General features: G+C 41.9%; 1 protein-coding gene across 1 annotated transcript in view; it reads right to left on the reverse strand.

Annotated features, from left to right (window-relative positions):
* Positions 1-601: 601 nt before the first annotated feature.
* The window catches only part of NIPAL1 (NIPA like domain containing 1), a 50,402-nt gene continuing 38,663 nt past the window's right edge, over positions 602-12,340 (reverse strand). The window contains exons 2-6 of the mRNA XM_063920971.1: positions 11,983-12,255; positions 6,998-7,054; positions 5,965-6,055; positions 4,542-4,702; positions 602-3,884 (exon numbers count right to left, since the gene is read on the reverse strand). Of these exons, the coding sequence (XP_063777041.1) occupies positions 3,265-3,884; positions 4,542-4,702; positions 5,965-6,055; positions 6,998-7,054; positions 11,983-12,255 (1,202 nt within the window). The 3' untranslated portion in view covers positions 602-3,264. The remainder of the gene's footprint in view (positions 3,885-4,541; positions 4,703-5,964; positions 6,056-6,997; positions 7,055-11,982; positions 12,256-12,340) is intronic.

The raw sequence follows: 12,340 nt of genomic DNA on the forward strand, positions 1-12,340 counted from the left end.
TACACACATGTACTGTGCTACTTGTTAACCAGATGCAAGGAAGAAGATAATAAGAAAATACCCCAGTGTATAGCAGAATTACCCCCGGTGGTATATGTTCCTACTGTCGTTATTCATAGTATCGACAATTACAGAATGTCCACATTACATTGGCTGCAGTTCGGGTCAGGTTGATTAGAATTGGGATATTCTTACTTTGCCAATGGAAAACCCTATGGGTGACATGCCCTTTGTGCACAATGTTTTCAGACAGATAGGGCTAAATTTACTAAGATGGGAGTTCTATTTAAGATGGGATATTGTCCATAGCAACCAATCAGATTCCAGGTATTATCTTCTAGAAGGTGATAGATAAATGAGAAGTAGAATCTGATTGGTTGCTGAGGGCAACATTCCATCTTAAATAGAACTCCCGTCTTAGTAAATTTACCCCAGCTAGTTTCACAGACACCAGGGGGCTTACTTATGAAGAGTCGGGTTGTAAAACCCGTCACTTCGGGTCATGTTTCTGCCCGATATTTAAAAGTGCAATATTTCTACTAGCCATGTCTTGCTAATAAAAGCATTGCCCTTTTAAATATTGGGCAGAAGCACATCCTGAAGTGAAGGGTTTTACAACCCGACTCTACCTATATAAGCCCCCTGGTGTCTGTGACTTCTAATCAAGCAAGAATGATATTCTAGTCAGGAAAAGAAATTGAGAACTCCAGCATATGGTGTGTGTCTTACTCTGTCAGTATACAGCACACCTTTCACCAGTACATGCAATGCAGTATGTTCTGGCAGTGTTGTATTAGGACTTCCCTCAATGATCTGCTTACTTGTCCAACCTATTCACAGATATAAATACGGAGACGATTCTCCATCACACGCTATTAAGTAACTTAGGACATGATGCCATCACCCAAACAGTAGGTTATTTAGTTGTCACCGTTTAAATGTTACTGCAATTTAGAAAAAGAGCCTAAGTCTATCTACATATCTGTACACACAAACATATATAAATGTGTGTGTGTTTGTGTGTGTGTATACAAATCCATTTACAAATAAAACAATTACTTCCTATACTACATTTACAAATGGGGAAAGGGGTCCACGTACAATGCAGGAAGGCCTTACAGAGTTGTCTGCATACAAAGTACTAAGAGGTAGATCATGAGTGATAAGTTGCCAGGGGATAACTCTGCGTAGTGTGTATAGAATAGAAAATAATTGACATTTCTATATAATACACAGTCTATAATAGTGGATGAGATATAGTGAGTGCCTATTGTACATTAATTTAATTGCTATTGTATTCAAAATAGGACATTCTCTTGATCATCCATAGAATGACACTAGTGTTAGAGTTATCAAGCAAAGTAATATTGCTGAGAACACAAACAGACAAAGAAATACTAAAACAAAATGGCTTTCACCATAAACCTGTAGCTGATAACTGGAGAGAAACGCGGCATCACTGGGAAAGGTCCCCCTATAAAGTCCGTATCCTCAGGTAGTTCTGCCAATTCACAAGTCTAATGGAAAGCTTCTTTTCATTTTGTGCAAGATAAAATGTGCACAGAAGTTATGCAGGTTTTGCTGTGGTCATTTGTTACGGTGTCACCTTGCTATAGTTATCCATAGTCAGACAACTGCTGGTGTAGAGATATGGCTGACGTATATTGAACCTGCTATCTACTATATATATATATATATTAGTTCATGTATATGGAGTCACCCACATGGGGAGAGAGAACAGCATATATTTACTCCTATTCAGAACTGAAAGGTCATAACTTGACAGTTCTACATTCTTGTCATTTTGTAAGATCAGCAAACTGTTCCACACCCTCCATAGAAATTCCTGTATTAGACAATACGTGTTTGTTTCCAATCCCCATTATGTGGCTAACGACGTATTTCGTGAAAAAACAAAATGACAATCCTGTAGTGCAAGAACCCAGTCTTAGATGCCAGTAATTCCCTGTACCACTGCCAAACTCCTACAAGTAGAGCATTCCTGTCACTTGTCTCTGCTCAGCACTGTCTACACCAAGTTCTCTCAGCTGGCCATTTCCTAAATGTACATACTGTACTGTGAATGTGGTTATCATCCTGGCTTTCGGGATGCCGGTGGTCATGTGACCCTGTACTGTATAAGGAATGTCTTTTTTCTGCTTGGATCCATAATGATTCGTAGTGATCCCTCCTGTACCTCTATGAGAAAAATCCTGAACGCATGCACTGGCCTCGTAAGGCTACCGTAGGATCAGGTGTAGTTGAGCTAAGAAGAATTTTTGGAGTACAAATGTTAGATTGTATCCATTCCGTTGTGCTTAAATAGGGAAACTTTAAATATGGCCATGTTGACTTAATTCAGAGATTTACACCCACTTCTCATAGTGATCTTATTCTCTGTTTGTAATTACAATTATTATTTTCTATAAGACCACTAACGTTTAGATGTCCAATAAATAGTTTTCTTGCTGGGGAGATACTGGACAGCATTGTAGTGCAATCTGCAGTAAAAGGACTTGTTAGAGCAGCTCATACAGGGCATGGCTGTATGCTTGGGAAAAGTAGGCCACAAAAACATTAAGGAATCCTAACATGTAATATACATTCAGTGTACAATTAATAAAATCATTGTCAATTTTGCAAATAAAATGTATGTACAGTGGTTTTTATCACATATAACAATTCAGCTCCAACTGGCCAGAATATGACTTGCCTGCAGCAAACCGCGATACCTCTGCCTGCTAGGTGGATGCCTCAGCTGCTTCCATAGCTATAAATCTTGTACACCTTGGAGGCTGACATCACATAGCAGGTAATAATGTTCAGTTTAGTGACACCAAGCCCGATCTACTTTGCGTGTTTTCTTTTTATGGAAGTGCTGCTATATATTATAATTATATAATATTAAAAAAATAATCTTCACTAGTTGGAGCCGATATGAGTGGAATCCTTTTATACAATACAGTCGATGGAGGAGGAACTACTTCCAACCCAGTAGTCAGCTGTCCTGATGTAATACAAAAAGCAGTCAAATGTAAAAATAATTAAAACTGGAAAAACTTTTTCCACCTTAGTTTGAAAACACAAATTGTTCTCATATAAAATATGTAAATACTCCATTTAAAAGGAGTCATTTTTCTGTCTCTGTGCAGAACGTACAGAACATATACGTTTGTTGAGGTCTGAGGAATTGTGGAACACTACCCCGTGCAGCAATACAGGAATGGTGCAAGACTTCTATCCACTATGTAGGCACAGCTTCTCTCAGTGATGTTGGTTAGCTCTGCTTAAGACGGAATGGTCATCCTCAAATGACAGCACAGAATGTTCAGCATTCCCAAGCAAACTGTGCTGGTCTTCTTGTCCATTGGGGAACGTTGTTCTCTCTTTATGGATTCCAGACGTGATGTGGCTCCATGTGATGTTGGTGTTCTTGAAAGCGTGCAAAAGGAAAATTCCAATGATAATGGTGAGGAAGCCACTCAGTGTCCCAATCATGTCCTGGATATCCATGCTGTTCCATTCCTTGAACAGAATCACAGAACAAGTCACCACCATAGTGGTAAAGAAGACATAATATATAGGGGTCACTATGGACGTATTGAACACATCCAAGGCTTTGTTGAGATAGTTGATCTGTGTACTGACAGATATAATTAAAATGGCCAGTAAGATGTAGAAAAGTGGGTCTCTGTAAACGGGCTTCCTCTCTATAAGTTCATGGATGGCTATGCCCAGGCCTTTGACACTTGACACGGAGAATGCGCCAATTACAGAACAAATGGCGATATACACTAGGATGTTTGTTTGGCCGATCTTTGGAGCAACCACCAATATAAGGATCAAGGACATCACAACTGCCAGTGTAGCAAAGGTAATGAAACCTGTTGGGAAAAGAAAATACAAAATAAAATACACAGACAAGAATAAAACCACAAGCAAAGTTAGATGACAATATAAAAACCTTTGGCCTAATTCAGAGATGTACATATGTTTACAGGGTAATATTGAGACCATTTTCTGGGTGTTCTGAAACCAGTGGCTGCGTACTTGAATGCAGATTCCCTGGCTTCAGCAGCGTGAATTTCCTGGTCATCCTGAGTAACTTGGGATTACTCAGATGACTGATTTTCACGCAGATGATCCGATGCTGCGGCGGCAGCAGCAGATCACAAAAGAAAAGTGGGTGTATTTCTACTACAGACGCTTAATGCTGCTTTTGTGCAATGACACAGCGACTGTGCTAATTACGTTCATCTCTGAATCAGGCTTACTGCAATAAAGACACTAGGGAATGAAGAAAATAAGTTTTTTGGGTTGTCCATACTCATGTTTTAATAGTACAGTATCATCTATATCATTCCAAAGTACTGTAACCTTATAACCATGGTACAACGGAACAGCACTTTGCATGTTTCGGGTTAAAAATTTTTTTTTTTTATTAATTCAGGCAGATATCTGTCGTAAGCTATAATGGTAGGGGTCCCATAAAGCATCTTTATGTACTGTATATTTGTGTAAAAAAAAAGTTAAATACTGACCTGGATCTCTTAGTTTAATCTCCATATCATGCAGAGATGTGACCTCTTCTTCGTGCGGAGCATGTATTACCATCATAGTGGAGCCGAGTATACACAGGAGACATCCTACCTTGCCGTGAATGTTCAGCTTTTCATGCAGGAAATAGGATGACAGCACCGCACTGATAATACACAAGAGACAACAAGCGTAATTCATTATTATGATGGAATTCATTCTGTCTTTTTAAACTGGTCACACATATGAAGCTCAGGATGAGTGCCGTATCGCCGGTTATCCTGGTGTGTCCCTAATTTGGCCCCATTCTGACCAATTTAAATCATTATCGGTTGACTGTAAAGATTTTTGGCCTAATTCAGACCTGATCGTAGACGTACTAAATTTAGCACATCTACGATCAGTCACACAGACATGCGGGGGACACCCAGCACAGGGCTAGTCCACCCCGCATGTCTTGCCCAACCCCCCACATAAGTACAAAAGCATCGCACAGCGGCGATGCTTTTGTACTGGAAGAGTAGCTCCCTGCTGCTCGGGTCGCAGTGGCTGTGTTGCCCGGACCGCGCCCCCCTAAACGCCGGCCAAATGCCGCCGGCACGCCCCCTCCCACCCATCAACCGGCGATCGCAGGGCTGAGACAGCCGTCAGCTGTCTGGTATGCGCCGGCGCACTGCGGCGCATGCGCAGTTCAGACCTGATCGCTGTTGTGCGAAAACGCACAGCAGCGATCAGGTCTGAATTAGCCCCTTTGAGCCAACAAAACTGCCATGCGTGTGGCCAGCTCTATCATCAGAGCCCATGCACTTGTGTGATAAGGGAGGCGCATTATGCCATCACTACTGCCTGTCATCCAACAGTGATTGTGCTCTTATGAACAGTGCACTCTTCTATTGGGAAAAGCATGGTGTAGAATTGGTCCTATGTATGGTTTCTTAATAGGAACAAACTGGTTTGTTAGCTTTCTACTGCAATATACCTGCCACCATACATGGCCAAATCATTGTGCATATATTACACATTAGTTTACAGAGCAGATAAAGTGGAGATGTTGCCCATAGCAACCAATGAGCTATCTAGCACAGTCTACAAAATTACAGAGCTGACTGGTTGCTGTGGGCAACGTTTCCACTTTATTTCTCCAGAAGGTTTGATACACCTCCCCCATTATCTTTTTATGGGCTTGAAAATTCAAAATGATGAGTTGTATTGTTGATCGTTTGCAGCCTGTACCACCCAATGTATAGGAGTCACCTGACAGTATTAATGCCAGCCCATAACTGTTAGAATGTCAGTTTTCTGGGAGGCTCGGTAGAGAAACCTTTCCTTGCCTCATTATTCACATGAAATCTTCCACTCCGATAGAAAGTATGTAAGCATAGAAAGCTGCTAATACAGATAAATGACAGCGCGAAACGTCACACTTACCAGATGAGGACACTCAGCGCACCAAGTGGCGTCACCAGAGTGGCAGGTGCAAAGGCGTATGCGATGAAGTTGGCGGCTTCTCCTGCCCCCACTATAAATGAAGAAGGTCAACAGATGAATGTTAGGATAGAAAATAAAAGGGTGATCCAGTTGCAATTTTAAATACCAGTTTATGACTTTCAATAAAGAAAAAAAAAGCATCCTCCGTGAATACATGTAGGGCCATTTATATGGGATGTAGTTAATATCCCGGCATTCACTATCCCGACTATCAGAATACCAACAGCGCCATCCCGATGGTCTGAATCCTGACGGATCCCGATGGCAAGCACTGGGCTCAGGAATAGGCCCGGGGGGGGGGGGGGGGGGGGGGGTCAGGATTTTGAACCTCCGGATGCCACTCTCAGCATTTTGACTGTCAGGATGGTAACTCAGGATAACGACACCATAGAGGGACTGGGCAGGATCTAAGGCACTGGTCCACTCTCCTGGGAGCCTGGACCAGCTACTCTAAACTCGAGTTTAACAGATATCTGGGAGATTAAAACAGCACAGGGATAATCAAATTCATGTGTGTCCTTCTCTCCACTTCCATATTTGTCTAAAATTGTATGTTTATCCCCCCAATAAACAAGGCGTGGAGAACATCAATGAGAAATATCTGCCTAAACTTGTACTCTTGTTGTTTCTGGAATAGATCCATTCATTAAACCTTATAAATACTTAGACTTTACTAGTGCTATTCACAAACAGTGGTTAGTTGGGGCTTTTGAAGTCTGAGGCGTAGGACGGAAGCCTCTATGTTTTGTATGATCTTTCCGTGAATTCTTTATTGCCTAACACATGAGATAACTGAATATTACGGGTGGCAATAAATCTGAGGCAATAAGTAAGAGTAGAATATCATCACCACCCTGATGAATGAATAGGTGTGCCCTCACATGTAAACACTGCTGGCTGTGTCCTATCCAGCTGGCACAGCACAGACATGGGTAAATCACTCGCGCATTGACAGATTAGCAGTAAGACTTACTTGACAGAAGGCCAGCCCACCAGAGCCATTCTTTTAGGTAAGAGAATCCGCCCTGTCCTGTAAAACAACATTATCCATATTAAACAGAAATGTCAGTACAATAACTGATCCCTTAGAGTTACAGGGAGTCACTGGTCAAGTCAGGTTACCTACAGAATCCAGTTACCATGCTTAGAACTGCCACCTCACAGTGACACCTAGGCAAGAGTACTAAGATAAATACAGGGTCGAGCCGGGTTTGCGGTGTGAAAGGAGTATAAGTAACACGCAGACACTTTCAATCACAGGACGTTACACATGTGCCTAATGCATATAAAGAAAGGAGGAGGCCAGGACTTGAAGGACTCCAGTAAATGAAGTGCTACTTGGCACCACAGAAGCCTGTGTATCACACATTTAGTATATTTGGTGATGTGCGCAGCAGAACGCCATTATTATTCTTTTACTACTAAGAGATAATAAACGCTATTGCTACATGCCCCTCATGGTTACAGATTGCAGCAGTGGTTTATTAAACAGAAGTCTACTAACACCGATGACAACGTTCTGGTGGTACTGAGTGATGAATGGCGGCATTCAGTGGTGATTGGTGGTTACTAATAAAGCAGCGCCCCTCTTACTAAGCCACAATATATGGTGTCCAGATGCAGAAGAGCATGGGTAACAAAAATAGCAATACATTTTTAAAACGAACAGTGCACTATAACTAGTATATATATATATATATATATATATATATATATATATATATATACGGGCAGGAGCTCTAATTTCAGTGCACAAAGCTGTGGGACAGTCATGGGGGCAGCCTCAACATTGCACCGGCTGGAGAGCAATATTAGAGAGAACACAATGTCACTGATGCAAAACTGATGTATGTAAATTACTTCACAACAGAAAAAAAGGCAGTGTGCGCAAAAATTGAAGGGATACACTTGCACAGCCTGCATGACAGAAGAGGAGTGTTGCATAGGCCCATTAGACCCGGCGGGGTACCAGTGGATCCTGAGAATTGAGAGAGACCAGCAGAAATTATTATATTTGATTAATCTTACAGAATGCTACCAAATTATTATTTAAAAATTTTTATTTAAAAAAAAAATTTCAGCTGAAAATAGTTTTCCTTTAGATATAGTTGGACATCACAATTTATTTTACTAGAACAGAATACATAGTTTTCAGGTTACAGCAGGCTGTATGGGGCAGAACTGCCAAATAGAGTATGGGGGCAGAACTGCCAAATAGCTATGAATAACACTGGGGTCTATTTACTAAGCCTTGGAGAGAGATAAAGTACCAGCCAACCAGCTCCTGGCATTTTTCAAACACAGCATGTAACATGACAGTTAGGAGCTGATTGGCTGGTACTTTATCTCCATCCACTTTAGGTCTGTCCAAGGCTTAGTAAATATACCCCTTAGGTTTAATCAGATTTGGTGTGCTGCACATAAAAACCTGACTCGCTAGCGCGCTGTAGTATGCTAATGAAGGAGGGAACATGATCGCTGGAGTGTGTACCCAAACTATATCTAGAAAACATGATCACATGACCTTGGAAGTAGTTGCTTTAATGTCATGAATAGGTGTATATAACGCACAGTTAAACACTACCTAGATTTACCATTCCTAATGTCATTATTTTTTTTACTTTATTGATTTTTTCCCTTTTATAGCAATTACAACACAAACAATAAAAATCAGTGACCTTTTCACCGCAGCTAGGTTACATTCCACCCACTGCAGACAAGACACATGTTTGCTTTACTTTCAAATATATCTTGATAATCTCTGCTATAAAAAGGTTGCACACTGTTCTATAAAGAGATCAATAAAACAATTTGCCATTTCAAAGTCCGCGGTGAAGGTGAGCGTTGGTTATCACAGAATCGCGCACATGACTGCTTTGTTTTTAACAAACATTTAACTAATTCATAGAGGAAATCATTTGAAAAACACAAAAATGGAACATTATAAGCTTGTAATGAGTTGTAGTTAGTAAGCTAAGCTATAAGGCACACTACACTATCAATAAGGATGCCAAATACAGAGGGATCCAGAGACGGGTTTAATGCTCCTTATAGCTACCTTAAACATGACGGTAATCGGCACGTTTAAAGTTATAACACCCACACAGGTAAAATGCCGTAAGGAGCATTAAACCAGTGTTGGGATCCTGGAGACGGCATTGTGATATCAACATAATCACTGTACACAGTGTCGACCTCACGATCACATACCGATGTAACAGCAACATAAAATCCATTGAGACTGATGAATAATATACCCATACAAAACAATTCTACTAGAACTACAGAGAACCAAATACAAAATCATAAAAGATACTATAAGGAGATGGACCAGAAGATTTTTTTACTGGGCCTACATCTCGCCATCCTGCAGTTGTGATACTGGCCAGTCATCTAACAGTGTACTACTACTGTATGTTAGACGTGTGACTCCCCTAGAGCAATTCATTCACTGCCTGTGAGACTGTTTGAAGGGTCACCTTCCCCATCAGGTAGTAGAGTTCCCAGTGGAGATAGAAATCCAGAGCTGTAACTAGTGGCATGCCAGTGGTGCTGGTGCCCCGGTGCCAACTGTACTTGGATTTGAGAGTGCTCAGTGCTCTGCTTGCGGCCCCCAATCCTTGATGTCATGGTGTGATATGTGCTGGGAGATGGGTTGGCCCAGGCAAGAAGAAGAGTCCTCTAAATGTACACACAGAGGGCCTCTTGTCCTACTTCAAGAGAAACGTTTTCATAATATTCCATACGGACTAGGTGGAATCTTCCTTACAGAAAGGGTTGCTCACACCAACTCTGTACCACCTGGGAAAGCTTCACTGAATTCTTTCAAATCCAGTTAGGAAACACCTCTACATACAGTGGGCCTAATTCAGACCTAATCGTAACAGCAACTTTCTTAGCAGATAGGCAAAACCATGTGCACTGCAGGTGAGGCAGATATAACATGTGCAGAGAGAGTTAGATTTGGGTGGGTTATATTGTTTCTGTGCAGGGTAAATACGGGCTGCTTTATTTTCACACTGCAATTTAGATTTCAGTTTTAACACACCCCGCCCCAATCTAACTCTCTCTGCACATGTTATATCTGCCCCCCACTGCAGTGCACATGGGGGGTAATTCTGAGTTTATCGCAGCAGCAAGTTTGTTAGCAATTGGACAAAACCATGGCCCTCATTCCGAGTTGTTCGCTCGCTAGCTACTTTTAGCAGCATTGCACACGCTAGGCCGCCGCCCTTTGAGAGTGTATCTTAGCATAGCAGAATTGCTAACGAAAGATTAGCAATTCTGCTATTAAGTATTTCCTTGCAGTTTCTGAGTAGCTCCAGACCTACTCCTAGATTGCAATCACCTCAGTCCGTTTAGTTCCTGGTTTGACGTCACAAACACGCCCTGCGTCCGGCCAGCCACTCCTCCGTTTCTCCAGCCACTCCTGCGTTTTTACCTGGCACGCCTGCGTTTTTTAGCAAACTCCCTGAAAACGGCCAGTTTCCGCCCAGAAACACCCACTTCCTGTCAATCACTCTACGATCAGCAGAGCGATTGAAAAGCTTTGTTCGCCCGTGAGTAAAATAGCATAGTTTTGTGTAAAATTGATTAGCTCGTGCGCCCTGCTGTGCATACACATGCGCAGAACTGCCGGATTTTAGCCTATTAGCAATTCTGCTTAAATTAGCAGCGAGCGAACAACTTGAAATGACCACCCATGTGCACTGCAGTGGGGGCAGATATAACATTTGCAGAGAGAGTTAGATTTGGGTGGGTTATTTTGTTTCTGTGCAGGGTAAATACTGGCTGCTTTATTCTTACACTGCAATCTAGATTCCAGTTTGAACACACCCCACCCAAATCTAACTCTCTCTGCACGTTATATTTGCCCCACCTGCAGTGCACATGGTTTTGCCCAACTGCTAACAAAATTGCTGCTGCGATCAACTCGGAATGACCACCTTGGTTTTGCCCATCTGCTAACAAAGTAGCTGCTACAATCAGGTCTGAATTAGGCCCACTGTCTCGTATGACATGCGCTTATGTGCAGATGGTGTGCCCATTGGCTCTCATTCCGAGTTGTTCGCTCGTTATTTTTCTTCGCATCGGTGCGATTTTCCGCTAACTGCGCATGCGCAATGTTCGCACTGCGGCTGCGTCAAGTAAATTTGCTAAGACGTTTGGTATTTTACTCACGGCATTACGAGGTTTTTTCTTCGTTCTGGTGATCGGAGTGTGATTGGCAGGAAGTGGGTGTTTCTGGGCGGAAACTGACCGTTTTATGGGTGTGTGTGAAAAAACGCTGCAGTTTCTGGGAAAAACGCGGGAGTGGCTGTAGAAACAGGGGAGTGTCTGGGCGAACGCTGGGTGTGTTTGTGACGTCAAACCAGGAACGACAAGCACTGAACTGATTGCACTGGAAGAGTAAGTCTCGAGCTACTCAGAAACTGCAAAGAAAAGTCTTTTCGCAATATTGCGAATACTTTGTTCGCAATTCAGCTAAGCTAAGATTCACTCCCAGAGGGCGGCGGCTTAGCGTGTGCACTGCTGCGAAAAGCGGCTAGCGAGCGAACAACTCGGAATGAGGGCCATAGGTCTATGTTTAAAGCTTTCCCTTTCTATCTTAAGTGCCTTTTGGTGGTCTCTATGTGCCTCACGTGTTACTGTGTCACAATTATACTATTTTTTGTTGACTAGCGCTGTTATTTCACTTTGCACCATTTCCTTTTATGCACCACTGTTCCAGCTCATACTGTATGTTTTTTTTACTACTGCTACTTATTATTAGTTAACCACTACGGCAAAGTAATTTACTAATATTCAAAATAAAATCACATTGAATAATTCAGCCACTTCCCCACAGCAACAGGTGATATATTATTTCCATAGCACTGCTGCATAATACACACCATAACTAACAGCTGGAATGCTCTGCTTATCTTATCATGAACAAATATGCTTTATTTTCCTTACCCGCTCTGGTGACTCCTTTCTCAGCCAATCGTAATAGGCCTTTTTTCTTCATGATAAAACTCGAGCCAATGAAAAGGCTGGAGCTTATTGCCAGCATTAAACCAATGTAGAGGTTGTATTTGTTTCTGAAAGATGTTGCAGTGCTCAAGTTCGTTTCGTTGGCAGAAGGACTCATGTTGTGTATGGTGAATGACAGTGTGTTCTGTGATGTGTTCATTATCTGACACCATGCCTGGGAAATACTGTGAGGGCACGTCAATGTTAAAACAGCACCTATTAGGGGAGACCAAGCACACATGATAAATTAGGATTGATGAATTAAGCTTCCATTATTTCACAATTATTTGATGTATGCAGG

This window comes from Pseudophryne corroboree, chromosome 1 (assembly GCF_028390025.1).
Source record: "Pseudophryne corroboree isolate aPseCor3 chromosome 1, aPseCor3.hap2, whole genome shotgun sequence".
In the NCBI taxonomy this organism is placed as follows: Eukaryota; Metazoa; Chordata; class Amphibia; order Anura; family Myobatrachidae; genus Pseudophryne; species Pseudophryne corroboree.